Genomic DNA, 27,072 nt, shown 5'->3' with positions numbered 1-27,072 from the left:
GAAGCTGAGGTGGGCGGATCACGAGGTCAGGAGACGGAGACCATCCTGGCTAACACGGTGAAACCCCATCTCTACTAAACATACAAAAAAATTAGCTGGGCGTGGTGGCGGGAGCCTGTAGTCCCAGCTGCTGGGGCGGCTGAGGCAGGAGAATGGCGTGAACTTGGAAGTCGGAGCTTGCAGTGAGCCAAGATCGCGCCACTGCACTCCAGCCTGGACTACAGAGCGAGACTTCGTCTCAAAACAACAACAAAAACAGTGTGTGTAATATGTCTTATTAACCTGAACATAAGCATGGGATCATCATAACTATATCAAAATCGTATTCCTCTGACTAATATTCTACTCACCTCTAATTCATTTAGTGAAACTCCATCTCTACTAAAAACACAAAAATTAACTGGGTGTGGTGGCACACGCCTGTATCCCAGCTATTGGGAAGGCTGAGGCAGGAGAATCGCTTGAACCCGGGAGGCAGAGGTTGCAGTGAGCCAAGATCGTGCCACCGCACTCCAGCCTGGGTGACAGAGCGAAACTCCGTCTCGAAAAAAAAAAAGGAAATTTTTTAGGGCTAAGTTGTACTCACACACAGTTCTCTATGGCAGTAATCTCCTAATTTTAAAATAACACACTCCTTTCAGGGAAACATTTTGAGCACAGATCCTTAATATAAGAATATTGATTCATTTAGAAATTATAAACATATATAGTCCCATACTATTACTCCATGTAAATTAAGATATATAAAAAATGAATTAAGAAACATAAAATATAATTAAATATTCTAAAATTTTCTCTCCCAATGGATCATCTTGCACACCTTTGGAATTTATGCATCCCATTTTGGAGACCACTATACAACGTTCTTCCTTAGGGAAATGTACTTTATTTGCTCACAAAAAAAGAAACAATGAGAGCTTTTTATTGGGGAGAGGGGAAGAGAAACTTAACCGGAGCTTGCATTGTAATTCATTTTTGATAGTTAATTCATTTTTGCTAGTTATATTAATAAGAGAAGAGCACTGGGGAGTCAAGAGATAAAAGTATCAGTCCAATTCTAGAATTTGGGCTATTCCTTCACATTTTTAAATCTGTTCCCTCCTTTCTGAAAAGAATAATTACTCTCTTGCATAGCTGAATAGGTTGCTCCAATGACTAAGTGGACTATAATAATGAGTACAACCTTTTGAGGTATAACATACAATGGATACTATTCTAGGCTCTTAGTGTTCTGTCTCTCTGATCCTTACAGTAACTCTTCTGGGTAGAAATTATTTTATTCATTTCACAAATGAGTGAGTAGGTGGGGCATGCTGGCTCATGCCTGTAATCCCAGCACTTATGGAGGCCAAGGCAGGAGGATTGCTTGAGGCCAGGAGCTGGAGATCAGTCTAGGCAACATAGCGAAACCCCATTTCTACAAAATCAAAAAATTAGCTGGGCGTGGTGGCACACCCTGTATTCTCAACTACTCGGGAGGCTGAAGTGGTAGGATCACTTGAGCCCTGGAGTTCGAGGCTGCAGTGAGCTATGATTGCACCACTGCACCCCAGCCTGAGCAAGAGCGAGACCCTGTATCTCTAAATCAACCCCAAATAAACAAATGAGTGAGCTCTGGCCACAGAGTTTATTCAAGGTTCCTGTTCCATTAAGGAGGCTAGCTTGGATTTTATTGTGATGCACTTGACTATGCTGCTTCTGAAACTCAAGTTCTAATTCCATTTGATTGTAGGTTTCCTAGTTAAGCTAGTGATAAATTCAGAAGTCTTATTTTAGTCTCTTTTCTTATGTCAGTAATTTAACACAAAACGATTGTTAAAAAAGAAGTTTGTGCTTCGTTCCAAAGATATGTCATTCCAAATTAATTTTTTTTAATTTTTAAGTATTCCTCTAGATATGAATAGGTACCTAGATGTTTTTTATTGAGACTGATATTTGTAAATGACTCAGCTTATACGTGTATTTATTACATCTTATCAGAAATGAAATCAAGACTGTGACCTGTAAGTCTCTGCATACTGAATACCAGTTTGGTCTGTCCTTAGGTTTGCAGCTGTATTTGCAGCTCACAGAGTCTAATGCTATTTGTAACCTTACTTTTCCTAAAGGGCTGTCTTTGCTTTCAACTCAGTGCCTTTATACTTGTTTTCCCCCCATTTAATAAATCCTTAATCCTTTCCACAACTATGTATGTTTGCTTACCCATAAAACTCCCATTTTTCCCTATTTAACTCTACCCAAATCATATCGTTCTTTTGAGATTGAACACTTCTATAATGTTTTTCAGTAGTACAATAGAGGTCTGCATGTACATACAGAGGGAATTCAATAAACCTTTACTGGTTATCAGTAATGCTAGTTTTTATACCTTATGGCAGGGTAATACTGTACTTATGAGGCTGATTAGGAAGATGAACAGAGTGGTACGCTTTGACTTCAGGGTTTTCTCTTATATTTTTTTCCTCCAGGAATCATACAGTCCTGGAGGTGGACTCTTAGAAGCCATACTTTAGTAAAATTACACAAATGACACTTTGGGAGGCTGAGGCGGGCAGATCATGTGAGGTCAGGAGTTCGAGACCAGCCTGGCCAACATGGTGAAATTGTCTCTATTAAAAACACAAAAATTAGCCAGGCATGGTGGTATGTGCCTGTAATCCCAGCTACTTGGGAGGCTGAGGTGGGAGAATGGCTTCAACCTGGGAGGCAGAGGTTTCAGTGAGCAGAGATCGAAATCACACCACTGCATTCCACCCTGGGCGACAGAAGACAGAAGGAGACTCTATCTCAAAACAAACAAACTACACAGATGATAAAGTTCTTGGAACAATATGCATTCTCTACATTCCCATCTCCTCCTGCACTCTTCCTCACCTGCTTCCTAGCTCCAAAAAACAGGATAGCCTTGATTTACTCCTTTCATTGCAGAGGTTTACCATTAACGCAGGGTGGGGAAGCCTTAAAAAGAGTTGGTCTGATAAGCAAAGAAACAAATCAACTTGCAAGACAAATTTTAATTGTTTTGTTATGTAATTATAAGTCAGATCTGAGAAAGTTCAACTATTTTCTAATAGAGTGAAACAAACTAGTCACTCCCATATGGTTTTTACAGAACACCTGTCTGATCATAGTGCCAGTATATATTAGCAACTTCTCAAGCCAGATTTCTCAATGGATTTTTAAATCTCTTTATTTGACAAAACACGAAAGGGTGATTTTACATAGGAATGACAACAGGTTTCATTATTCTGGTTTACAAAATATTTCCTCCTTCTCATACATATTGTCATTGAAAGAGACCTATGTTAGAAATTTTTAGATACTGCTATCACACCCACACATACAAAGCACCACATGGAAGAAGTATTATGTGACCAATAAAGAATGCAAAATTCTTGCCAATAATGTGAGTGTTGAGGCAATGCTCTTCTTTTTCTTTTCTTCTCTTTTTTTAAAGTGCCTAACATTTATTAAACACTTGCTATGTCCCAGGTCTTCGGTGCTTTACATACATACATTATTAGTCCATTCAATTATTTAACAACCCTATGGAGCAATAGCAGGAGGTGGGGTTGTGTTTATGGGGTACTCCTATTTTTGGTCCCTTAAAGTGAACTCTCATATAGGAGACACAATAATTATTATTATTATTCAGTGTCTTTTGATATATTTACAAACTTATACAACCATCACCAGTATCTAATTTTGCAACATTTTCATAATTTCAAAAAGCAGCTACATAGGCAGTCACACCCACTTCTCTTCCTCCAAACCCAACTGCTTTTTTATTCTTTTTTTTTTTTTTTTTTTTTTCTTTGAGACAGAGTCTTGCTCTGTCGCCCAGGCTAGAGTGCAGTGGTGCGATCTCTGCTCACTGCAACCTCCACCTCCTGGGTTCAAGAGAGCCTCCTGTCTCAGCCTCCCGAGTAGCTAGGATTACAGGTGTCTACCACTACTCCGGCTAATTTTCATACTTTTTATAGATACAGGGTTTCACCACATTGGCAAGGCTGGCCTCGAACTCCTGACCTCAGGTGATCTGCCCGCCTCAACCTCCCAAGGTGCTGGGATGACAGGCATGAGCCACCGCGCCTGGCTCTCTTCCCTCTCTTTCCATTTTTATATACTCTTTTATTAGAATTTTTCTTCTCCCAAGTTTGAAGCCAGCCAGACACAGAAATCACACAAATGAAGATCAGTTAGTTACTTTTATTATTGACAAATTATCAATGTGTAGTTTAGATTTAAGGCCAAAGCTATGCTAATATGTTACTCCAGATTTGGGTATCCTTGAGCTACATCAAGTCACTGACTCAGATTAAGAACCACAAGCCTGAACCTCTTGGAGGCCCTTTACCACATGGCAGGGAACACAGCAGTATACTCCCTCTCTCCTGGTAGACTGAGCTGAGAGAGAACAGGAAGGGGCTGGATTGAGCTTGCTGCTTCCCAAACATACCTATTACATATTCAGTCCTACTCTCTGCAAAGGAGATAATTCACCCTGGCCGCACTGAGCAGAATAGATTAGAAAGTAGGCTGGACATGGTGGCTCATGCCTGTAATCCCAGCACTTTGGGAGTTTGAAGTGGGCAGATCACTTGAGGTCAGGCGTTAGAGACCAGCCTGCCCAACATGGTGAAACTCCATCTCTACTAAAAATATAAAAATTAGCCGGGCATGATGGCACATGCCTATAGTCCTAGCTACTGGGGAGGCTGAGGTAGGAGAATCGCTTGAACCCAGAGGGGACCAGGCTGCAGTGAGCCAAGATCATGTCACTGCACTCTAGCCTGGGCAACAGAGTAAGTGAGACTTCCATCAAAAAATAAAATGAAATAAAAATAGAGTAGATTAATAGATTAGAAAGTATAAGAAGGTGGTAGAAAGACAGGTAAAGGGATACTGTTATAGCAATAACACTTTACATCCTATATAAAAAGAAGGAAAGAAAAGACTTTGGATGGGGTTGAAATTAAGATGTGTTTTCTTGTCCTATTCAACTTCTTGACTCGGAGATGTGTCAGGTATATATTGGGCATCTCAATTTCAGACAAGAGAGAGAATCCCTTTGCCTAGTTTTATAACTGCTTCTTTGAGGACCATTTATTGGCTGATCCTCCAATCATGTGCCCTTTTGAATTGTTCTTTTCTATGGCAATTTGTTCTTGGTTCAAGAGGCATCAGAAGGTTCATTACATGTTATAACCAGTTCTCAACCTGGGGAAGGACAGAGTGAAAACACAGCAGGGCTTGAACAAAGATACATTGTCCCAAATTCCAATGTGCCCCTGAGGTTTATTGCTGCAGTCACACTACCAATTTGTTCAAGTCTTACCATATGTACTTCTCTTTGAAATATGACTTTTCTGCTCATCCTACAAAGAGGCTGAATCTATTTCTCTAATCTTTATTTTATTTTTTAAAATTGAACTTACAGCAAACAATAAATTTCTACCTTTGAATCTGGATTGGGTTATGTGACATGTGTTGGTAAATGTGACACAAGCAGAGGCTTAGAATTAGCTTGCCCATTGGGTTTGCTCTCTTTTCCCTGGGAATCCTTTTGCCAGCCTGTGTCAAGTCTAGGCTAGCTGACTGGATAAGAGAGCAGATAGAGTGAGACTCCAGTTGTCCGTCTCTTCCCCGTCATTCCTGCCTTCCCAGCTAAGACCCTAGACAAGTAAGTGAGGCCACCTTAGACCATTCAGCCATAGCCAAGTAAGCCCAGATCAGAAAGGTCATCAGCCAACCATAGAATAGTGAGAAAGAGAAATCATTTGCTTATTTTAGTCCACTAAGTTACAGGGTGACTTGTTACATGGGAGAAGCTAACTGATATACTATCTCATTAGCCATGAAGACAAAGAAAGAAAAGAGTTCTACCAAAAACATAAGAAAAAAAAGGTGATTGTAGTTCAAAATGAATTTAATTGGCCGGGCGCGGTGGCTCAAGCCTGTAATCCCAGCACTTTGGGAGGCCGAGACAGGCGGATCACGAGGTCAGGAGATCGAGACCATCCTGGCTAACACTGTGAAACCCCGTCTCTACTAAAAAATACAAAAAAACTAGCTGGGCGAGGTGGACGGGCACCTGTAGTCCCAGGTACTCGGGAGGCTGAGGCAGGAGAATGGCGTGAACCCGGGAGGCGGAGCTTGCAGTGAGCTGAGATCCGGCCACTGCCCTCCAGCCCTGGCGACAGAGTGAGACTCCGTCTCAAAAAAAAAAAAAAAAAAAAAAATGAATTTAATCTTGAGCTTCCTGGTAGCCAGGGAATTAAAAGCAAGATTGAGTTACAGAGTTGTCACTATTTGAGAAAATAAGCATATAAATTCTGAAGAGCTGACAAACATTTTACTGGCTAAAAAACATAAAGGATATGTCAATATTGAAGAGACACAAAATACCATAAAACAAAGTATCTTCACATGCACAATAAAAGAGAACCCATTATATAACTTTCTTATATTAATCACCAATATATGTCATGATGGTTCAATAAGTTGTAAAACATCAGCTTATCAAACTATAAAGGAAGGAATGATTAACATGTTTATTAAAATAACTGGAATTTTTAAAAACACACTTTTGGAAAAAGCCGCATATGAAGGTAAATCTTTAGATGTGAAAGGATTTTATTTTTAAAACTTACTTGCCATTCTTTTGTAATATAGTCACTCTTCGTATTTATTTAAATAGACTCACTTGAATGAAATGGGAGTTTGACTAGGTTATTTATGTACTTTAAACTTCAAAAGTCATATTTCTGTAGAATCCAGAGTAATATGAATGTATTAATAATTAAATATTCACCATATGAATAAGATTTGGATTTTAAAATTCAGCTTTGATGGTGTTAAATTATCAATTTCTCACATTTTCTTGATCTGTCAATAATATGTACTATTTATTGAACCCCAACTATGAGCCATGTATTCTGCTAAGTGCTTTACATGTATTAATTCACTAAATTCATTCACCATATGAATAAGATTTGGATTTTAAAATTCAGCTTTGATGGTGTGATGGTGTTAAATTATCAATTTCTCACATTTTCTTGATCTGTCAATAATATGTACTATTTATTGAACCCCAACTATTGGGGACCGTGCCGGGGGTGGTGGAGAATGAACAGACACAAGAGACAAAGACAAACAGAGAACATGGCGGCCGCGCCTAGAGCCTCCGCCTCACTTTATTTATACTCCATAAATCCCACGTCAGCAAAAATAACACAATGCAAAACAAACTTTCTGCACCCAGATGTAACCTTCTACTTAGTTCCTTGTCTCTAAGCTCTTTCTTATTTGTCTGCCTTCTTGGCGCCTACTAGAGTTCATTAAAAGTTCAACTAGAGATACTGTCCTTGACTACTGGAGTTCATTGAAAGTGCAACTAGCTAGAGATACTGTCCTTGAGCCTTATCTATTCTTAGCATATTATTTTCAGTGGCCCCTGCACCAACTATGAGCCATGTACTCTGCTAAGTGCTTTACATGTATTAATTCACTAAATTCTCCTGCCTCAGTCTCCTGAGTAGTTGGGATTACAGGTGCACATCACAATGCCTGGCTAATTTTTGTATTTTTAGATACAGACGGGGTTTTGCCATGTTGTTCAGGCTGGTCTGGAACTCCTGGCGTCAAGGGAGTCGCCCACCTCAGCCTCCCAAAGTGTTGGGATTATGGCGTGAGCCACCATGCCCAGCCCCAGTGCATGGCCTTTGGGGTAATAACATGCATGGAGCTGTCATCTCTATAACAGCAATGTCCTCTTTAGGAATACCTCCTGAAGAATGCGCTTGAGGCTGCTTCACAGTTAGTTATGTTTTTTCAAAGTAGAAGTAGTACACTCTAAAACAATGATCAAAAGTATAGTGTAGTAAGTACCTAAACCGGTAATATAGTCATTTATTAATCATTAACAAGTATTATTTACTGTACACAATTATATGTACTATATTTTTGTTTGACTGGAAATGCAGTAGGTTTGTTTGCCATCATCACCACAAACACCTGAGTCATGCATTGCACTACAATATTATGACAGTTGACAGGAACTTTTCAGTGCCGTTGTATCTTATGGGACCACTGTCATATAGGCAATTTGTCATTGACCAAAAGATCTTTTTGTGGCACATGATTGTATATCCTTATCTGAAACTTTATACTAAAATAAATTTGATAATGATTTAATCAAGTGGTGGCATGGGCCTGTAGTCCTAGCTACTCTGGAGGCTGTAGTGGGAGGATTGCTTGAGCCCAGGAGTTCAAGGCTGCAGTGAGCCATGATTGTACCACTATACTCCAGCCTGGGTGACAGAGCCAGACTCAGAAGAAAGAAATAAAAGAAAAGAAAAAAAGAAAAGAAAAAGAGAGAAAAGAAAGAAAGAAAAGAAGGAAGGAAGGAAGGAAGGAAGGAAGGAAGGAAGGAAGGAAGGAAGGAAGGAAGAAAGGAAGGAAGAAAGAGAAAGAGGAAGGAAGGAAGGGGAAAAAGAGAAAAAGAAAGAAAGAAAAGGAAAGGAAAGAAAAGAAAAGAAAAGAAAAGAAAAGAAAAGAAAAGAGGGAGGGTGGAAGGAAGGAAATTAAATGTTAAGCCTAAGCCAGGCATGGTGGCATATGCCTGTAGTTCCAGCTACTTGGAGGGGAAGCTGAGACAGAAGAATTCCTTGAGCCCAGGAGTTGGACAGTCCAGCCTGGGTGACATATTGAGACCACAGAACCTATCTCAAAAAATGAAAATAATTAAATGTAAAATTAAGCTATAAAAATTAGAATTATCCAGGATAAAGAAGTATTCTTATATCACACAAGCAATTAAGAAAGTTACAAAGAGTAATATTATTAGAAAAATAGTTGAATATACACTAATGAAATAAGGCTTATGATTTCTTTCCCACAGGAGTATGAGCATTACTGGACAGAGTTGAGAGGAACTACACTTTTCTTTTATACCGACAAAAAGAGTACAATAGTAAGTAAACACGTTCAGCTGATTCCATTGTTTCCCAATACAACCTTGTCACATAGCATATTATTCATTTTGCATTTTCTGTTATCCAAGAATAAAGATGGTCTGGTAAAATTAATTCAAAAAAGAAAGTTTAAATCTGTGAAGGCCATCAATGATGACAGGAACAATGGCAAATTTTCCTGGGGAATTCAGAAGAAGATATTGACTCATGTTTTTTACTTTTCATTCTTTTCTTTCTGATTCTGATAACTAAACTTAGTTAAAAAGTGAAAAATTTTAACAAGACATCCGCACATATATTGCTTAATACCAAGTGACAGCTTCAATTTCTCCCATTTTTTATCTTGCTGTAGCATGCATTTATAATTGGAAAGGAAGAAAACGATCTCCAGAGCATGCAAAGCCACTATTTAAGTTTTCTGAAAAGACAAAAACATATTTCACAAAGCAGGACTTCTAAGGGCTTAAACATGAGAATAACAATAAAGGGATTCTGAGATTTATTTATTCATATTAATTTCAAATTCTGATTGTATGTTTCAGTTCTTCCAGGAATAAGATACAGTATTTTAGTGGTAAATGCTTACCTACCTTGGAACACTATATTTATAAGAGATTTTCTGAGCCAATAACTTGATTAAATATAAACATTCTGGATCTGGATATAGTAGCCCACACTTCTTAGAACATCATTATTAGAAACCAACATCTAATGAAAGAGACGAAAAATAACCCGTGTAATGTAGAATGTTTTCAAATGCCATAATACATTTTATAAATTAATTCCTCTTTTGTGCATTCCAATTTCCCACTGATGTCAGTAAATATAAAAAAGCTTTCATTCTAACCTTTTCTAATGCACAGTAAGTGAGAGAGCTAACAATTGTTGCTCACTTACTACATGGCAAGAGGCAGTAAAGCTTAGTAATCGAGAGCCTGGTCTCTTCCGACAGCCTGCCTGGGTGTTTGTCCTAGCCCTGCCACTGTTAACTGCAGAATCTTGGGCCAGTTACCGACCTCTCTGTCTCAGTGTTATCAGACAGGAAACTGGTAGGAAACAGAAGACATCTCAAATTGGGCAATTTGAAGAGAATTTAATAAAGTTTTAACAAATATGCAAAGCAGTGAACAGGGTGTAGGAAAATTACAAAGATAGTACAACAAAATCCTGAGGCTAGCAACAGTGTCCATTACCACATCTAGGATTGAGAGCAAAGAGTGGGAAAGTAGTGAGAATTGTATGGAGATGACTGCCTTGAGGAGAGTATGATCTTTGATTGAGGGAGAAACTGAGCAGGGTAATAAATATCCACCCTCACTCTTCTGATCTCCTGCCACTGTTCTCCAGTGGTCCAACCCAATAGGAACTCAAAGGGTACGGAGCTCCTTGATGTTGTCCATACAGGTCTCTCTCCAGATGCAGAGTGTTGGGTGGTGAAGGAATAAAAGTGAATCTAAAAGAGCAAACAAAAGATCTCCAACACAGTCTTCAAATCTCTAAAATTAGAATAAAAATAGTAGTCTATTTTATAAGGTTCTCAAAATAACTAAATGAGATAGCACATGTAAGGACCTAAGACAGTAGCTGGCACATAGTCAGCATTCAGGCATTTTACATGCACTGTCTAATTTAATTCTCACAACTCTGCAGAATGGGTGCTATTTTAATTTTGGCTTTATAGATGAGATTAGTGAAGTTTAAAGATTAAGAAATTGTACAAGGTCATACAGGTAATATGAAAGGTATAGTCCAGGTCTTCTCCTAAGCCAGCCTTCTTCATTACCATGCCATGAAGAGATTGTTATAATGAAATGACTCAGAATTGCCCATCTACCAATTTTTGTTACGAGTATACAGACCTTTTGGGAACTTCTTAAAGTGACAGTCTCAGAAGAAAGCACTGGGATAGACAAGGTGAGAAGTGTAGATTTTTATCTTACAAAAAGGAAGAATTTAAAGCTGCCTTTAAATATTTGAAAGGCTGTCAGGAAGTCATGTGAAAGGGTCACTGAATTTGTTTCATGTTATTCCAAAAAGAAGAGATTAGGAGCAATGGATGAAAATTGGAGGAAAGCTGTGGCTTTACAAGAAAAAACTGGCTAGTAGGCAGAGGTGCTCAGGAGGCATGAGTTCCATGTTAGAGATGTTTGAACACAGACTGGATGACTAATGAAAGGATACCCTGGCAGAGATGCCATCAGATGTCATTGAGGTTAGACAGATGACCTTTAAGCCTCTTCACAAGATACAAATAACAACAAAAAGATATGACTTCCTTTCCTCTAATCAATGGATCAGACTACTGCACTCCATCTAACTGCCTCCTCTTCCTCTGTTGCTTCCTCCTTCGTTGCAGCAAAACTCACTGAGCTTGATCTAGACAATCCCTCAGAAAAAATATTTCTGCTTAATTTTAGATTCTTTCTTCCCTTGTGCCTCTCCTTCCAAATTTTTAAAATTTATTTATTTTTAAAATTGTCATATAAAATTGTTTATTATGTACAACATGATGTTTTAAAGTATATATACATTGTGGAATGGTTAAACTGAAAATAACTAGGCCAATTCAAACCTACTCTCAACCTCATCAATATAGAAATAGCTTTGGAAAAAATTACGTATCTATTTTTATGTCCTACTTTACTCAGAAAAATAAGACTTACAAATATACAGTAAAATAAGTTATATTGGGCACAGTTGAAAGAAACATAAAAAGATAAAAAGAACTCAAGAATGAGGCTAATTTAGTAAATATATATATATATATCATAAAAACCCTACTATACTTACTACAGGTGGTTCTTTCTACTACTAGAAGGCAAGCCTGTTGCATATAGAGAGTGGAAATTGACCAGTTTCTCAGAACAAATATTTTTATTATCTTGGATAGGATAGGAATTTCTTAATAGGATTGCCATAATCAGTGGTGTGTAGTAAATGTTGAATAGCTTTCTGGAAAAAAGTATGAATATATATGTACATAAACTTGTTATAAATATTACTGATATGAACAATGTATAGTACACAATTAGAAAAATACACAATAGTCTTTTTATTATTATTATTATACTTTAAGTTCTAGGGTACATGTGCATAACGTGCAGGTTTGTTACATATGTATACTTGTGCCATGTTGGTGTGCTGCACCCATCAACTCGTCAGCACCCATCAATTAGTCATTTATATCAAGTATAACTCCCAATGCAATCCCTCCCCCCTCCCCCCTCCCCATGATAGGCCCCTTCCCGAGTCCAAGTGATCTCATTGTTCAGTTCCCACCTGTGAGTGAGAACATGCGGTGTTTGGTTTTCTGTTATTGTGATAGTTTGCTAAGAATGATGGTTTCCAGCTGCATCCATGTCCTTACAAAGGATGCAAACTCATCCTTTTTTATGGCTGCATAGTATTCCATGGTGTATATGTGCCACATTTTCTTAATCCAGTCTGTCACAGATGGACATTTGGGTTGATTCCGAGTCTTTGCTATTGTGAATAGTGCCGCAATAAACATACGTGTGCATGTGTCTTTATAGCAGCATGATTTATAATCCTTTGGGTATATACCCAGTAGTGGGATGGCTGGGTCATATGGTACATCTACTTCTAGATCCTTGAGGAATTGCCATACTGTTTTTTCCATAATGGTTGAACTAGTTTACAATCCCACCAACAGTGTAAAAGTGTTCCTATTTCTCCACATCCTCTCCAGCACCTGTTGTTTCCTGACTTTTTAATGACTGCCATTCTAACTGGTGTGAGATGGTATCTCATTGTGGTTTTGATTTGCATTTCTCTGATGGCGAGTGATTATCTCAATAGATGCAGAAAAGGCTTTTGACAAAATTCAACAGCCCTTCATGCTAAAAACGCTCAATAAATTCGGTATTGATGGAATGTACCTCAAAATAATAAGAGCTATTTATGACAAACCCACAGCCAATATCATACTGAATGGGCAAAAACTGGAAAAATTTCCTTTGAAAACTGGCACAAGACAGGGATGCCCTCTCTCACCGCTCCTATTCAACATAGTGTTGGAAGTTCTGGCTAGGGCAATCAGGCAAGAGAAAGAAATCAAGGGTATCCAGTTAGGAAAAGAAGAAGTCAAATTGTCCCCGTTTGCAGATGACATGATTGTATATTTAGAAAACCCCATTGTCTCAGCCCAAAATCTCCTTAAGCGGATAAGCAACTTCAGCAAAGTCTCAGGATACAAAATTAATGTGCAAAAATCACAAGCATTCTTATACACCAGTAACAGACAAACAGAGAGCCAAATCATGAATGAACTTCCATTCACAATTGCTTCAAAGAGAATAAAATACCTAGGAATCCAACTTACAAGGGATGTAAAGGACCTCTTCAAGGAGAACTACAAACCACTGCTCAGTGAAATCAAAGAGGACACAAACAAATGGAAGAACATACCATGCTCTTGAATAGGAAGAATCAATATCGTGAAAATGGCCATACTGCCCATGGTTATTTATAGATTCAATGCCATCCCCATCAAGCTACCAATGAGTTTCTTCACAGAATTGGAAAAAAAAACTGCTTTAAAGTTCATATGGGGCCGGGCGCGGTGGCTCAAGCCTGTAATCCCAGCACTTTGGGAGGCCGAGGCGGGCGGATCACAAGGTCAGGAGGTCGAGACCATCCTGGCTAACACAGTGAAACCCCGTCTCCACTTAAAAAATACAAAAAATTAGCCGGGCGAGATGGCGGCGCCTGTAGTCCCAGCTACTCGGGAGGCTGAGGCAGGAGAATGGCGTGGACCCGGGAGGCGGAGCTTGCAGTGAGCTGAGATCCGGCCACTGCACTCCAGCCTGGGCGACAGAGCGAGACTCCGTCTCAAAAAAAAAAAAAAAAAAAAAAAAAAAAAAAAAAAAAAGTTCATATGGAACCAAAAAAGAGCCCGCATTGCCAAGACAATCCTAAGTCAAAAGAACAAAGCTGGAGGCGTCACGCTACCTGACTTCAAACTATACTACAAGGCTACAGTAACCAAAACAGCATGGTACTGGTACCAAAACAGAGAAATAGACCAATGGAACAGAACAGAGTCCTCAGAAATAATACCACACATCTACAGCCATCTAATCTTTGACAAACCTGAGAGAAACAAGAAATGGGGAAAGGATTCCCTATTTAATAAATGGTGCTGGGAAAATTGGCTCGCCATAAGTAGAAAGCTGAAACTGGATCCTTTCCTTACTCCTTATATGAAAATTAATTCAAGATGGATTAGAGACTTAAATGTTAGACCTAATACCATAAAAACCCTAGAAGAAAACCTAGGTAGTACCATTCAGGACATAGGCATGGGCAAGGACTTCATGTCTAAAACACCAAAAGCAATGGCAGCAAAAGCCAAAATTGACAAATGGGATCTAATTAAACTAAAGAGCTTCTGCACAGCAAAAGAAACTACCATCAGAGTGAACAGGCAACCTCCAGAATGGGAGAAAATTTTTGCAATCTACTCATCTGACAAAGGGCTGATATCCAGAACCTACAAAGAACTCAAACAAATTTACAAGAAAAAAACAAACAACCCCATCAAAAAGTGGGCAAAGGATATGAACAGACATTTCTCAAAAGAAGACATTCATACAGCCAACAGGCACATGAAAAAATGTTCACAATAGTCTTTATTGTAATGTCCATACAGACAATTCATTCTCACAGAATGCTTTCCTTGATTTTTGCCTAACTTTTGCATTGGTAAGCAACTGTCAATGTAATTCAATCATAATTTGACAGATGGAGATTTAAATGGTATTTAAATCTATTTCCATAATAAATTTATTATCATTAAATATGATATTTGACATGAATATTGTCTAATATTTTCATTTACATTAAAGAGTAAAAAGAAAGTAAAACAATAATGTATGTCAAAACATCATGCATTTATTAAAATCAATAAATGTGAGCAATTTCTTTGCTGAATTGGAAGAATATTTTGTAATTTTTGTTCTATTTACAGTGAAACAGATTCAGACACAACAAACCTATCTCATCTGCGTATTAACATTTTTTCTTTTACTTTTGAAAGCCTACCTCAGGGGCCAATAATCTGGATGATGGGCCAATTCTGGCCTATGGTCTGATTTTGTTCAGTGTTTGAGCTAAGAATGTCTTTATATGTTTAAAGTGCTTCTAAAGAAAAAAACAAAAACAAAGAATGTGCAACAGGCTGTATGTGTGCCTGAAGTAGGTACTGTTTGGCCTTTTGCAGAAAAAAAGTGCTGCCCCTGGACATCAACAAAATAATAAATCAAGCTTGATTTGTAAGGTTTACCAATTTCCATGGTGTAAAATACTCCTACCATGGCTGATTGCAACCTATCACTATGACCTCACTGAACATGTACTTGGGAAGAAAAGCACAGTAGTACAGTATTATATGGTATTTTCACCATACAGAAATGAAGATGTAAATAACCTTAAGAACATAGAGAACAGTAAAATATAGAAATACAATTAGAATGTAACAAATTTGTTTTAATTACTTTTGCTTTGAATGTAATTTATTTACTGGTATGTTTATATAATTCGATTTTTTAAAATAATGGCTGTGTTTAACAACCTGCTTACAAAATTCCTGAAAATTTAACAATTGCCTTTTGCAAACCTATGTGAGCCAGGTTCAGCACACCACCACATAATACATTTTCACATGTCCTCTGGGATTAGGAAAACCAGGGTATCATACAAAGTACTAATCAGTTGAAAGGAAGCTATTACTTATTTTGCTTCCTGCTAGAACTAATACGTATTACCCATGAAATAATGTAATGTGATCTTCCTTTATCTTTGCAGTATATCGACAAATTAGACATAATAGACCTCACATGCCTTACTGAGCAGAATTCAACTGAAAAGAATTGTGCGAAATTCGCCCTTGTTTTGCCGAAAGAGGAAGTACAACTGAAGGTGAGTGAGGAGAAACGGTAGTCTGTAAAGGGTTGTGGTTATAAATAACATTCTTCACATTCAGTGGCTAAAGAGAAATTGTAAGACAGGCTAAGTCTTATACTTTATTAATATTTTTCGCTTGCGTCTGGGCAAGAGCTAGTTTTCTGAATTGGAATATAAAAAGACATGGTCACTTGTTTAGCATACAAGCACCACGAAACCAGATACTCCTGCGCTCTGACAAAGTCAGGGATCCCACCTGGTGTTTGTTAAGGTTGTTCTTGAATCAGCCAATAAAAGTCAACCAGTAACTACAGTAATAACATAAAGAGAACAACATGTATTAAATAAGATATACTCAGAGACTTTTCCTGGGAGATTACTGATTGACCTTGAAAAGCACTGGTCTAAACTTTAGTGTAACAGGAATCACCTGTACTAAGGAAATAGGCCAACCATTCCCCAACCCAAAACCTGTATTTTAAGCAAGCTCCCAGATGATTTGCAGATATGATGGTGAAGAGCACAGGATTGGTGTCGGATACTTGCGTCTGAATTTGGGCTGTTTTATTCATTCATTGTGATTATAGGCAAGTTACTTACCCTTTTTGTGTCTTTGTTTCTTCACTCAGAAGTAAGTCTTTGCTCAGATGAAACCCCCTCATCAAGGCCTACCTGGACCACTTTATTACAGTGGCAACCTTTTCCCCCTCTCCTACCCTCTAGTTGCACTCCTAATCTCTCTTACCCTGCTGTACCTTTAATTTTTCTAATTTCTTTCTTTTTGACACTATAAAATTTACTATTATGTTTATTATTTATCGTTCCTTGCTAGACCCTAAACTCCATGAGTACAAGGATTTTTGTTTCGTTCCCTGATATAAACCAGTGCGTAGAATAGGGCTTAGCACTTAAAGGTACTTAGTAAATATATGTTAAATGAATAAATCTGTAAAACCATCAAACAAGCAAAAATAATAGGACCTTTGCCAAGTTGTCTTGAAGGTTAAATCAAGTAATACCTGTGAAGTGCTTAGAACAGTAGCTACCACTAAAAGTGCTCAAAACATGTTGGCTGCAGTCTTGACCTTCCAGGTTCAAGCAACTTTCCTACCTTAGCCTCTCAAGTAGCTGACACCACCACACCAGGCTAATTTTTTGTATTTTTTGTAGAGACGGGGTTTCACCATGTTGCCCAGGCTGGTCTCAAATCCCTGAGCTCAAGTGGTCCTTCCACCTCAGCCTCCCAAATCGCTGAGACTACACACATGAGCTACCAACCCTGGCCTGGTATTGTTATTGGTAATAACAAGTAATAGTATTTACAGCTAAGAATTGGAAGTTTCTACTTCCAAATTTAGTTGTCCTGAATTTAAAGCCAGTCCATTTTAACTGCTAATGGAGAGAGTCACTGTGAACTGACATACTGCAAAAGTAAGTTTTCTAACATTTAATTTTTTTGAGTAAATTTGTACATGTTCATTTGTTTTAAGTAAGCAAAGAGATTACAGCTATACGTCTTCTGACAAAAGAAAATAGTATTGAAATATTTCATAAAAAATACACATTAGTAATTCTAAGCCAAAAAAAGAAAATGAATTATTTATTTTAGGCTCAGCCATAATTATTTATTTTATGCTCAGTCACTCATGTGTTTCCTTCTTTGGCTTTATCTGTTTTTGTCTTCAACTTTAGACAGAGAACACAGAAAGTGGGGAAGAATGGAGAGGCTTCATTCTTACGGTAACAGAGGTAGGAAGCTCACTGGTTTTGATTGATTCTTTTTTTTTTTTCAACAAATATCTGCTGAACACCCTATGAACCATGCAGAGTCAAAGTGGCTGAAGATATAGCAATTGAAAAAGATAGACCTAAACTCTTGCACTTACTTATGAACGTTATATTTTCATCAGGTGGTGGAGAGGGAGAAAGTAAATAGGGAGAAAGTAAACAAGTAAACAGATGATCATTTCACATTGTGATAATTGTTATGAAGAAAATAAGGCAATTCGTTAGGGAGTAACAGGTGGTAAAGGAGCTCTACTTTTTGGTCTTATCTGTTTGACTCAGTGGTCCTTTGTATATTCTGATATTTGTAGCTAATACAGCATGTTTGAAAATACTTTCCAACTTCTTTTTTTGTTGTTTTTTTTTTTTGAGATGGGGTCTCACTATGTCACCCAGGCTAGAGTGCAGTGGTGTAATTTGGCTCACTGCAACCTCCACCTCCAGAGTTCAAGTGATTCTCCTGCTTCAGCCTCTCAAGTAGCTGGGATTATAGGCATGCACCATCATACCCAGCCAATTTCTGTATTTTTAGTAGAGACGAGGTTTCATCATGTTGGCCAGGTTGGTTAGGAACTCCTGGCCTCAAGTGATCTGCCTGCCTCGGCCTCCCAAAGTACTGGGATTACAGGTGTGAGCCACTGCGCCTGGCCTCCAATTTCTTTTTTATTTATTTAATACATATTTATAGAATACTAGACAAGATGAATTTTATAAATAACATAGACAATGTAACAGGGAGAGACCACAAAAATGAAAACTCACCTTTAAACATTTCTTTAGTGAGTCTTAAAGCAACAGGATACTTACCTGTTCAATTCTGTGGTGTTTTATCAGAGGCAAATAGTAAGATCTACTGCTTAGAGTTAACTCTTGCAGTCAGATAATGTCTGTTATTTTAAATAAAGCCACTGTAGCAATTGCCTTGGAAATATGAGGTTCTTTGATAACCAGCCTCCCAAGGAGCACCACGTTCTCTAGTAATTTAAAAGGATATAAAAACTGTGTTTGTTAGAGTCAGTTAAACACAGATTCTATCCAAAGCTAGTTTCTAAGTAAGGCATTGCAGTCATCTGAAATAAGCACTGCACTTTACCAAGCTGATGGATGGAGGTTCTTTATTTCAGCCAGTAACAGGTAAAAGTTAGAGGTTCAACTACTGTGTAGGGAAGCTATATGAGGCTAGAAAAGTGGACCAGTTAAAGATGTGAAGAACATGTTGACTTCTGAGAGGGAGAGGAAGAAATCCTGGGGAATTGCACTCTTTCCCTCTGTTGTTGAAAGTATCACTGTGTGGTATGGTGCTTCCAATACCGGGTATAACTATCCCAAGGGCGTATGTGACTAAGTGTCAATGAGTACACTAAAAACACTGGCAAAAACTTGTTGCATCTTCCTGGTACACTAAGTACGTCTAAAGCTTTGGCTAAACATTTTGTTTTTAGTTTCTTTCCTGGAGGAAGAATAAAAAGCATTATTTTTATATTAAAACACACACATAAATAAGTAACTGAATATAAGATAAAATTTATGATAATTTTTTTTTTTTTTTTTTTTGAGATGGAGTCTCACTCTATCACCCAGGCTAGAGTGCAGTAGTGAAAGCTTGGCTCACCGTAACCTTCACCTCCTGAGTTCAAGCAATTCTCCTGCCTTAGCCTCCCAGGTAGCTGGGATTACAGGTACCTACCACCATGCCCGGCTAAGTTTTTTAAAAAATGTTTTTAGTAGAGATGGGGTTTCACCATGTTGGCCATGCTGGTCTCAAACTCCTGACCTCAAGTGATCCTCCTGCCTCGGCCTCCCAAAGTGCTGGGATTACAGGTGTGAGCCACCATGCCCAGCCTATGTGAATTTTTAAGAGAAGACAAGTTGCCTCAATTTTGTACTCTGTAAATGTTGTTTTATGTTATGATTCCAGATCATGGCATATGAACAATTTACAGTATGTTGTTATTAGGATAACTTTAGTAGAGAAGTGAGAGCAGCTCAGACTGTATGTAGTTGAAAGCATGGAGACATTGCTTTTGAATCAAATAAACCCCATTTTGGGTCCTGGTTCCACAACTTACTAGCTATGTGACTCTGGATTAGTTATTTAATCTTTCTGAGCTTGATTTTTTTTTTTTTTTTTCCATTTGTATTAGGCCATTCTTGCATTGTCATAAAGAAATACCTAAGACTGGGTAATTTATAAAGAAAAGAGGTTTAATTGGCTCATAGTTCTGCAGGCTGTACAGGAAGCATGGTGCCAGCATCTGCTCAGCTTCTGGGAAGGGCCTCAAGGAGCTTTTACTCATGGCACAAGGTGAAGGGGGAGCAGACATGTCACATGGCGAGAGTAGGAAAGACAGAGAGTGGGGAGGAGGTACCACACACTTTTAAAAGACTAGATCTCACAAGAATTCACTCACTAACATAAGAAAAGCACGAAGCCATGAGAGACTCATCCCCATGACCTAAACGCCTCCCACCAGGCCCCACCTCCAACACTGGGGCTAATTCAACATGAGCTTTGGTGGGAACACATATCCAAACTATATCACCATTTGTAAACTGGGGATAACAATACCATTTTTTTTTTTTGAGATGGAGTCTTGCTCTGTCACCCAGGTTGGAGTGCAGTGACTTGATCTCGGCTCACTGCAACCTCCGCCTCCCAGGTTCAAGCAGTCCTCCTGCCTCAGCCTCCCAAGTACCTGGGATTACAGGCACATGTCACCCAAAATTTTTGTATTTTTAGTAGAGACAGATTTCACAACGTTGGCCAGCTGATCTTGAACTCTTGACCTCAAGTGATCCACCTGCCTTGCCCTCCCAAAGTGTTGGGATTACAAGCATGAGCCACTACGCCCTCCCGTGTAACAGTACTTTGCAGCATTTCTGTGAGGAGTTGCAATACAACATGTACAATGCTTGAGCTATAATAGTCAATTAATAAAGATATGTGTTTCATTAGGTATTTTTCCCCATTATTTTATTTTTTCTGGTATATATGGAAATTGTTTTACTGGTTATTAGCTTAGTTATCTAAAAATGTCTCTAAGCCTTTTTTATTGTATATCCCTATTAGTAAATGTTTATGTAAATTTTATATATACTTGTACACATATTAAAACATATATAATAATACAAATTAGTGAAATAGTAACTTAATAGAAAGTGAAGTTATAATGTTTTCTTCCCATACTCTAATGAACTTTCTTGTATACCTCCTGGAAAGCATGCACCTTTCTCTGAAGATAAAGGTGATAATCACATAAGGCTGCCTCCAAATACAGACTTGCTAGTGTCACATACAAAAAATATCCTACCATTCAAACTACACCTTTCAAGAGCACAGAGCTGGTCATAATGAGGTCAAAATTGGAGGTATGAATATAAATCAGAAGGATATATATAGGTGAGTCAATATGAAATACATCTCTAGGAAAGGTAACAACTACCACAAAACCAACAAATAAGTAGAAATATCATAATTCTAACATGTGAATGAATGTTTGAAACACACCACAGACACAAAATAGAGACCTCTGACTGCCGCTCTTCAGTCATCTAATGAACCGTTCCATCTGAATCCCATGTTGCCACATAGCTGGAGGAAATCATTTCTGATTACTTATGAGAGAGTAAGGTACCTTGAAGGTGTTCTGGAACTTCCCTGGCATTGATGAACTAGTGAGCTCAGAATGAAAAATATGAGGTTTGTTGTTACTTGAATTAGCTTTTAGTGTAAGGTGGGGTATTCTTTGCTTTGGGGCCAAACCAAAAGGAAGATTCCTTGGAAGAAGGGTAGGCATTCTGTGCAGGTTGTAGTTGGTGCAGAGGCAGTTCTGAGACACCCACCCTAGACTAAAATCCTCTGTTTCTTATTACCTTATTCCCTACTCACTCACCTCTGTCAGGTAACTGCAGTCCTGTAGGATCAGAACAGGTTCATCTTTACTAAAGTTGTAAGTTATTAAGCTGTTCTCTTGCCTGCCTACTCTTTTAATTGGTTTCAGCTGTCAGTTCCCCAAAATGTGTCACTCCTACCTGGGCAAGTAATTAAACTACATGAAGTCCTAGAGAGAGAAAAGAAAAGGAGGATTGAGACAGAGCAGAGTACATCTGTGGAAAAAGAGAAGGAACCAACTGAAGATTATGTGGATGTACTGAACCCTATGCCAGCGTAAGTGCACAATGAACTGCAGTTTGTTCATTCAATTGTTAAAACTAATTTATAATTATCAAGGAGAGTTAGCCACTTGCTCTTGCTAAACCAGGGACAATATGCAGTCTTGGGGATAAACTGTATATCTCTGAGTACATGCCACATTTCCTCTTCTATGTCATGATGAACAAAATGCAGATTTGAACTAACCATCTTACCACACAGGAAATCCCCTCCACCCACATCTTTAGAACAAATAGATACTCTTTCCAGAGCTCACACCTAAATAAAAACTCCTATGAAGAAGGCAGGAAAAGATATTTTTTCACTATGCAAACTCCATGATTGACTGATTCTCTATGATAAAATTATACCAATAAATTTTCAATATCTAGAATGTTCTATTCAACTGACCAATTAGTGAGTAGTCATCGAGCTTGTACTTTGTCAAAGGCCTTGTATAAAATGTTTAAGGTATTGGAAAAATAAAGAGGTGCAGAAAATGCTAAATTCACCAACGTCCTACATTTATTTTTTATATTATTGAAAAGATTCTGAGCTCTTTCCTCCAGGAATCTTGGTGGTGTTGTCAATAAAACTTGTCCTGGTACCCTGTTTGACATCCGGTTCTGTTGCATACTATATCTGTGCTACAATCACTGAAACCTGACAACCATCATTTTTACCTGAAACCACCAGCAACTGATGGATTGATTAAAAGTCACATGGACTGCTAATTTTTCTCTTTTCTCAATAAAACAAGTAATATACGTTTATTACATATAAAAGATTAAAATTATTCCTTGTTCCACCACTCAGAGATATTTGCTATTAACATTTTTGGGTTTTTTTTTTTTTTTTTTTTTTTTTTTTTTTTTTTTTTTTTTTTTTTTTTTTTGAGACAGTGTCTCATTCTGTTATCCAGGCTGAAGTGCAGCAGCACGATCTCAGCTCACTGCAATCTCCACCTCTGGGTCTCAAGCGATTCCCATGCCTTGGCCTCCTGAGTAGCTGGGACCACAGGCACCTGCCACTGCACCTGGCTAATTTTTGTATTTTTGTAGAGACAGGGTTTTGCCATGTTGCTCAGGCTGGTCTTGAACTCTTGAGTTCACGTGATCCACCCGCCTTGGCCTACCAAAGTCCTGGGATTACAGGTGTGAGCCACCATGCCCAGCCTTCTACCAGATCTTTTCTATGAGTTTTTTTTTTTCTATGAATATAACTATATATTTTCTTGACTACGATGTACAGGTGGTCTGTATAAGTTGAACAATGGTTAAATGACTTTTTGACTTTAAGATGATGCAAATGCAATATGCATTCAGTATAAACTCTACTTTTCTAGTACCCATACACCATTCTGTTTTTCACTTTCAGTACAGTATTCAATAAATTGCATGACATTCAACATTTTATTATAAATAAGCTTTGTGTTAGATGATTTTGCTCATCGATAGGCTAATGTAAGTATTCTAAGCATTTTTAAGGTAGGCTAGGCTAAGCTATGATGTTCAGCAGGTTATGTGTATTAAATGCATTTTCAGCTTATGATATTTTCAACTTACAGTGGGTTTACCGGGATATAATCCTATCATAATTCAAGGAGCATGTGTATATTACAAAAATGAGAAGTGCTTTTTTTATTTTGCACATAAAAATAACAACAATGCCATAGAAAGACATATTACACCAAAAGAAATGAGTGCAAACATATTTAAATATCCGTTGTTTAAAACTTAGACCATACAAGAGAAACATTGACAGATGTTTTGTATCGCTGAAAGGAAACTCCCAATAAATATTTATCCAAGAACCTACTTATCAACTGAGACTGGGGATACATTGTTAATTCTTGTTGGTAATGATGATTATATACTGATCAGTAGATAACTTTTCAGGTTCTCTTTGTATAAAAAGGCTTTGGAAGAATTAAGGAAGGAAGACCTTAACATTAGCATACACAGAGTGACACAGGCTTGTAATAATAGATCATTGTAATTACATAATTGGAATAATCAAACCAGAAGTTTTAAGAAAAGTTAACAACTGTAGCTCTCAAAGTTATTTTGGTAGTATTTTTTTCAAGTAATTATCTTTGTCAGTTAAAAAAAAAAATTCTGTTTTTTATCTTACCTCTGTAGATGTTTTTATACAGTGTCCCGGAAAGAGGCAACTGAGATGCTCCAGAAGAACCCTTCTTTGGGAAATATGATCCTGAGGCCTGGTAGTGACAGTAGAAACTACTCCATCACTATCCGGCAGGAGATAGAGTATGTTTAATTTTTTTTTTTTAATGTATGGAATTTTTAAAAGCATGGTATCACTTAATACAAGTCCAGATCAGCACCTGCTATGTGTTTTGTTGGGGCTAAAAATATGAACATAAGGCCGGGCGCGGTGGCTCAAGCCTGTAATCCCAGCACTTTGGGAGGCCGAGACGGGCGGATCACGAGGTCAGGAGATCGAGACCATCCTGGCTAACACGGTGAAACCCCGTCTCTACTAAAAAACACAAAAAACTAGCCGGGCGAGGTGGTGGGCGCCTGTAGTCCCAGCTACTCGGAGGCTGAGGCAGGAGAATGGCATAAACCCGGGAGGCGGAGCTTGCAGTGAGCTGAGAACCGGCCACTGCACTCCAGCCCGGGCAACAGAGCGAGACTCCGTCTCAAAAAAAAAAAAAAAATATGAACATAAGTGGCCAGGCACAGTGGCTCACGCCTGTAATCCCAGCACTTTGGGAGGCTGAGGCAGATGGATCACGAGGTCAGCAGATCGAGACCATCCTGCGTAACACAGTGAAACCCCATCTCTACTAAAAATACAAAAAAGTAGCCAGGCGTGGTGGCACGTGCCTGTAGTCCTAGCTACTCGGGAGGCTGAGGCAGAAGAACTGCTTAAACCCAGGAGGCAGAGGTTGGTGAACCGAGATCACGCCACTGCACTCCAGCCTGGGCGACAGAGCAAGACTCTGTCTCAAAAAAAATAAAAGAACACAAGAATAGGAGGGAATGTCATAAAAGCAATGCTAAAGACTGAGCCAATGCTAACATTGGCAGGGAAGAAGAAAGAATAACACATTATTTTGGTCCTGGATATAGTTGTATTGTTCATTCATTCAACAAACATTTATTGAGCAACTGCTATATGCCAAGCAATACTCTAGGCACTGAGAATACAGCAGTGAAAAAAACAAACATCTCTCTTTCAGTTTGAGTTGTCTAGCAATAAAAATATAAAAAGGAAAACATCCCTGGCTTCAATCTTCCATGAGTTTACAATTTTGTAAGGAGATATAGACTTAAACACATAACTAAAAATACGTGGCAATAAGGTCCATAAAGTAAAATAAAGCAGGATGAGAGAGACGGGAACCCTCAGGGGTGATAAAGGGAGCCACATTTTTATGGTTGCAGTTGTTTTAATATAGAGTGGTCGAGGAAGACCTACTTTATTAACTGATTTAAGCAGAGAGCTGAAGGAAGTGAGAGAATAAATCTTAGCTATATCTGGGCCAAAAGTGCTCCAGGCAGCAAGTGCATATGCTTTGAGACAGAAGAATGTTTGACTTGTTCAAGAAAAGAAAAAGGCTGCTGTGACTGCAATGAAATGACCACAGAGAAAAGTGGTAGGAGACGAGATTCCAGAGGTGGGGGTAGGGACACATCACTCAGAGCCCTACAGATCATTGTAGGGACAAGGGTTTTACTTTGAATGACATGAGAGGCCACTGAACTGTTGTCATAATCTGACTTATTTATAAAAAAGGGCCACTTAGGAGCCTCTTTGTCAAGGTTACTAATTTTTTTCTGGTAAAATGGTCTAACTTTGATAAAGTCAGTAACACTTAAATGCAAGTTATTTTTCTGTGTAGTTAGGGTACTTAGATCTTTTAATAGACTCCAGCTTTCAAAGTCTATGAGAACTTGCACTTCACTGGGGACTCTGGCTTAGTTAATACTTCCACAACTGATAATATAATTTAAATATCGAGGTTTTGTCCTACATGAAAATATTCAATAAGCTGGGCGCGGTGGCTCACGCCTGTAATCCCAGCACTTTGGGAGGCCGAGGTGGGCGGCTCACGAGGTCAGGAGATCGAGCCCACCCTGGCTAACATGGTGAAACCCTGTCTCTACTAAAAATACAAAAAATTAGCCGGGCATGGTGGTGGGCGCCTGTAGTCCCAGCTACTTGGGAGGCTGAGGCAGGAGAATGGCATGAACCCAGGAGGCGGAGGTTGCAGTGAGTCAAAATTGCGCCACTGCACTCCAATCTGGGTGACAGAGCAAGAGTCCATCTCAAAAAAAGAAAAAAAAAAAAAAAAAGAAAATATTCAATAAATGACTTTCTTTAATATACATGCATAAACAGAAATTTGACTTTTGAATTTTCTATTTCTTATGGGGATAATATTATTTTATTAAATTTTATACCGTAACATATCTATCAAGGAATCTATCTACAAATCCACCCCATAAATATCTATAATTCTAAACATGAAGACACATATGGTGAATAACGACAGTTAAAAAGAAACAAGTTCCAGAGACAAATTTAAAACATGGCATTATGTCTACATTGCTAGTGTTAGCCACAGCCCAGTAAGATTTATTCACTTGCCAGTAAACAGATCCTTGTCTTACCCACTAGTCATGGGCACTTTAACAGATGGCAAGAATGTTAGATGGTAAATGAGATCATGGTTCTTTGTGTAAGGAAATGTGTGTGTGTATATCTCTGTGTGTATATTTCTACAATGAATGTCTGTCAACTTAAACTTGTGGTTTCATTATTTTTTGTTTATTATAAACTAACATTTTAAGTTAATGGATTTTTAACTCTATTGAAATATGGTAAAAAATAATATATTTTTTAGTTACAACCTGATTTGATTTATAATTTACTTGACTATCTTGATACAAATCCAAAAGAAATCATTTTTCTTATTGTCATGATTGCCATTAAATATCAGTGAACTGAGAATGATTTGTAGAAGAAAAGTGGATTTTTCTCTTTAGTGTATCCTGGTCAAGAAGTTTGTCCTTTTTCACGATTTAGGAAATTGTGTATCACATAAACTACAGCATATCCTTAACCGTTTACTTCCACTTTTAAAAATGAGAGGATGTAACATTGAATTAAAAATTGAGATAGCAGATTTTTAATAGAAACATAATCTAACTGCTTAAAAGTAAAATTAGATCACCAAAGAGAGTGATTTTTTTCTTTTCCTTA

General features: G+C 38.1%; 1 protein-coding gene across 2 annotated transcripts in view; it reads left to right on the top strand.

The window, feature by feature from the left end:
• The window catches only part of STAP1 (signal transducing adaptor family member 1), a 49,536-nt gene that overhangs the window by 3,574 nt on the left and 18,890 nt on the right, over positions 1-27,072 (top strand). The window contains exons 2-6 of one of the 2 annotated variants that reach the window (XM_010365542.2): positions 8,903-8,974; positions 15,801-15,914; positions 17,592-17,648; positions 21,686-21,852; positions 23,979-24,107. In XM_010365542.2, the coding sequence (XP_010363844.1) occupies positions 8,903-8,974; positions 15,801-15,914; positions 17,592-17,648; positions 21,686-21,852; positions 23,979-24,107 (539 nt within the window). The remainder of the gene's footprint in view (positions 1-8,902; positions 8,975-15,800; positions 15,915-17,591; positions 17,649-21,685; positions 21,853-23,978; positions 24,108-27,072) is intronic. The other variant, XM_010365543.2, reaches the window with a different exon arrangement.

The sequence above is a fragment of the Rhinopithecus roxellana genome, chromosome 2 (assembly GCF_007565055.1).
Source record: "Rhinopithecus roxellana isolate Shanxi Qingling chromosome 2, ASM756505v1, whole genome shotgun sequence".
NCBI lineage: Eukaryota > Metazoa > Chordata > Mammalia > Primates > Cercopithecidae > Rhinopithecus > Rhinopithecus roxellana.
Note: the sequence above shows the minus strand (reverse complement) of the source record. Positions and strands in the feature narration are given on the sequence as shown.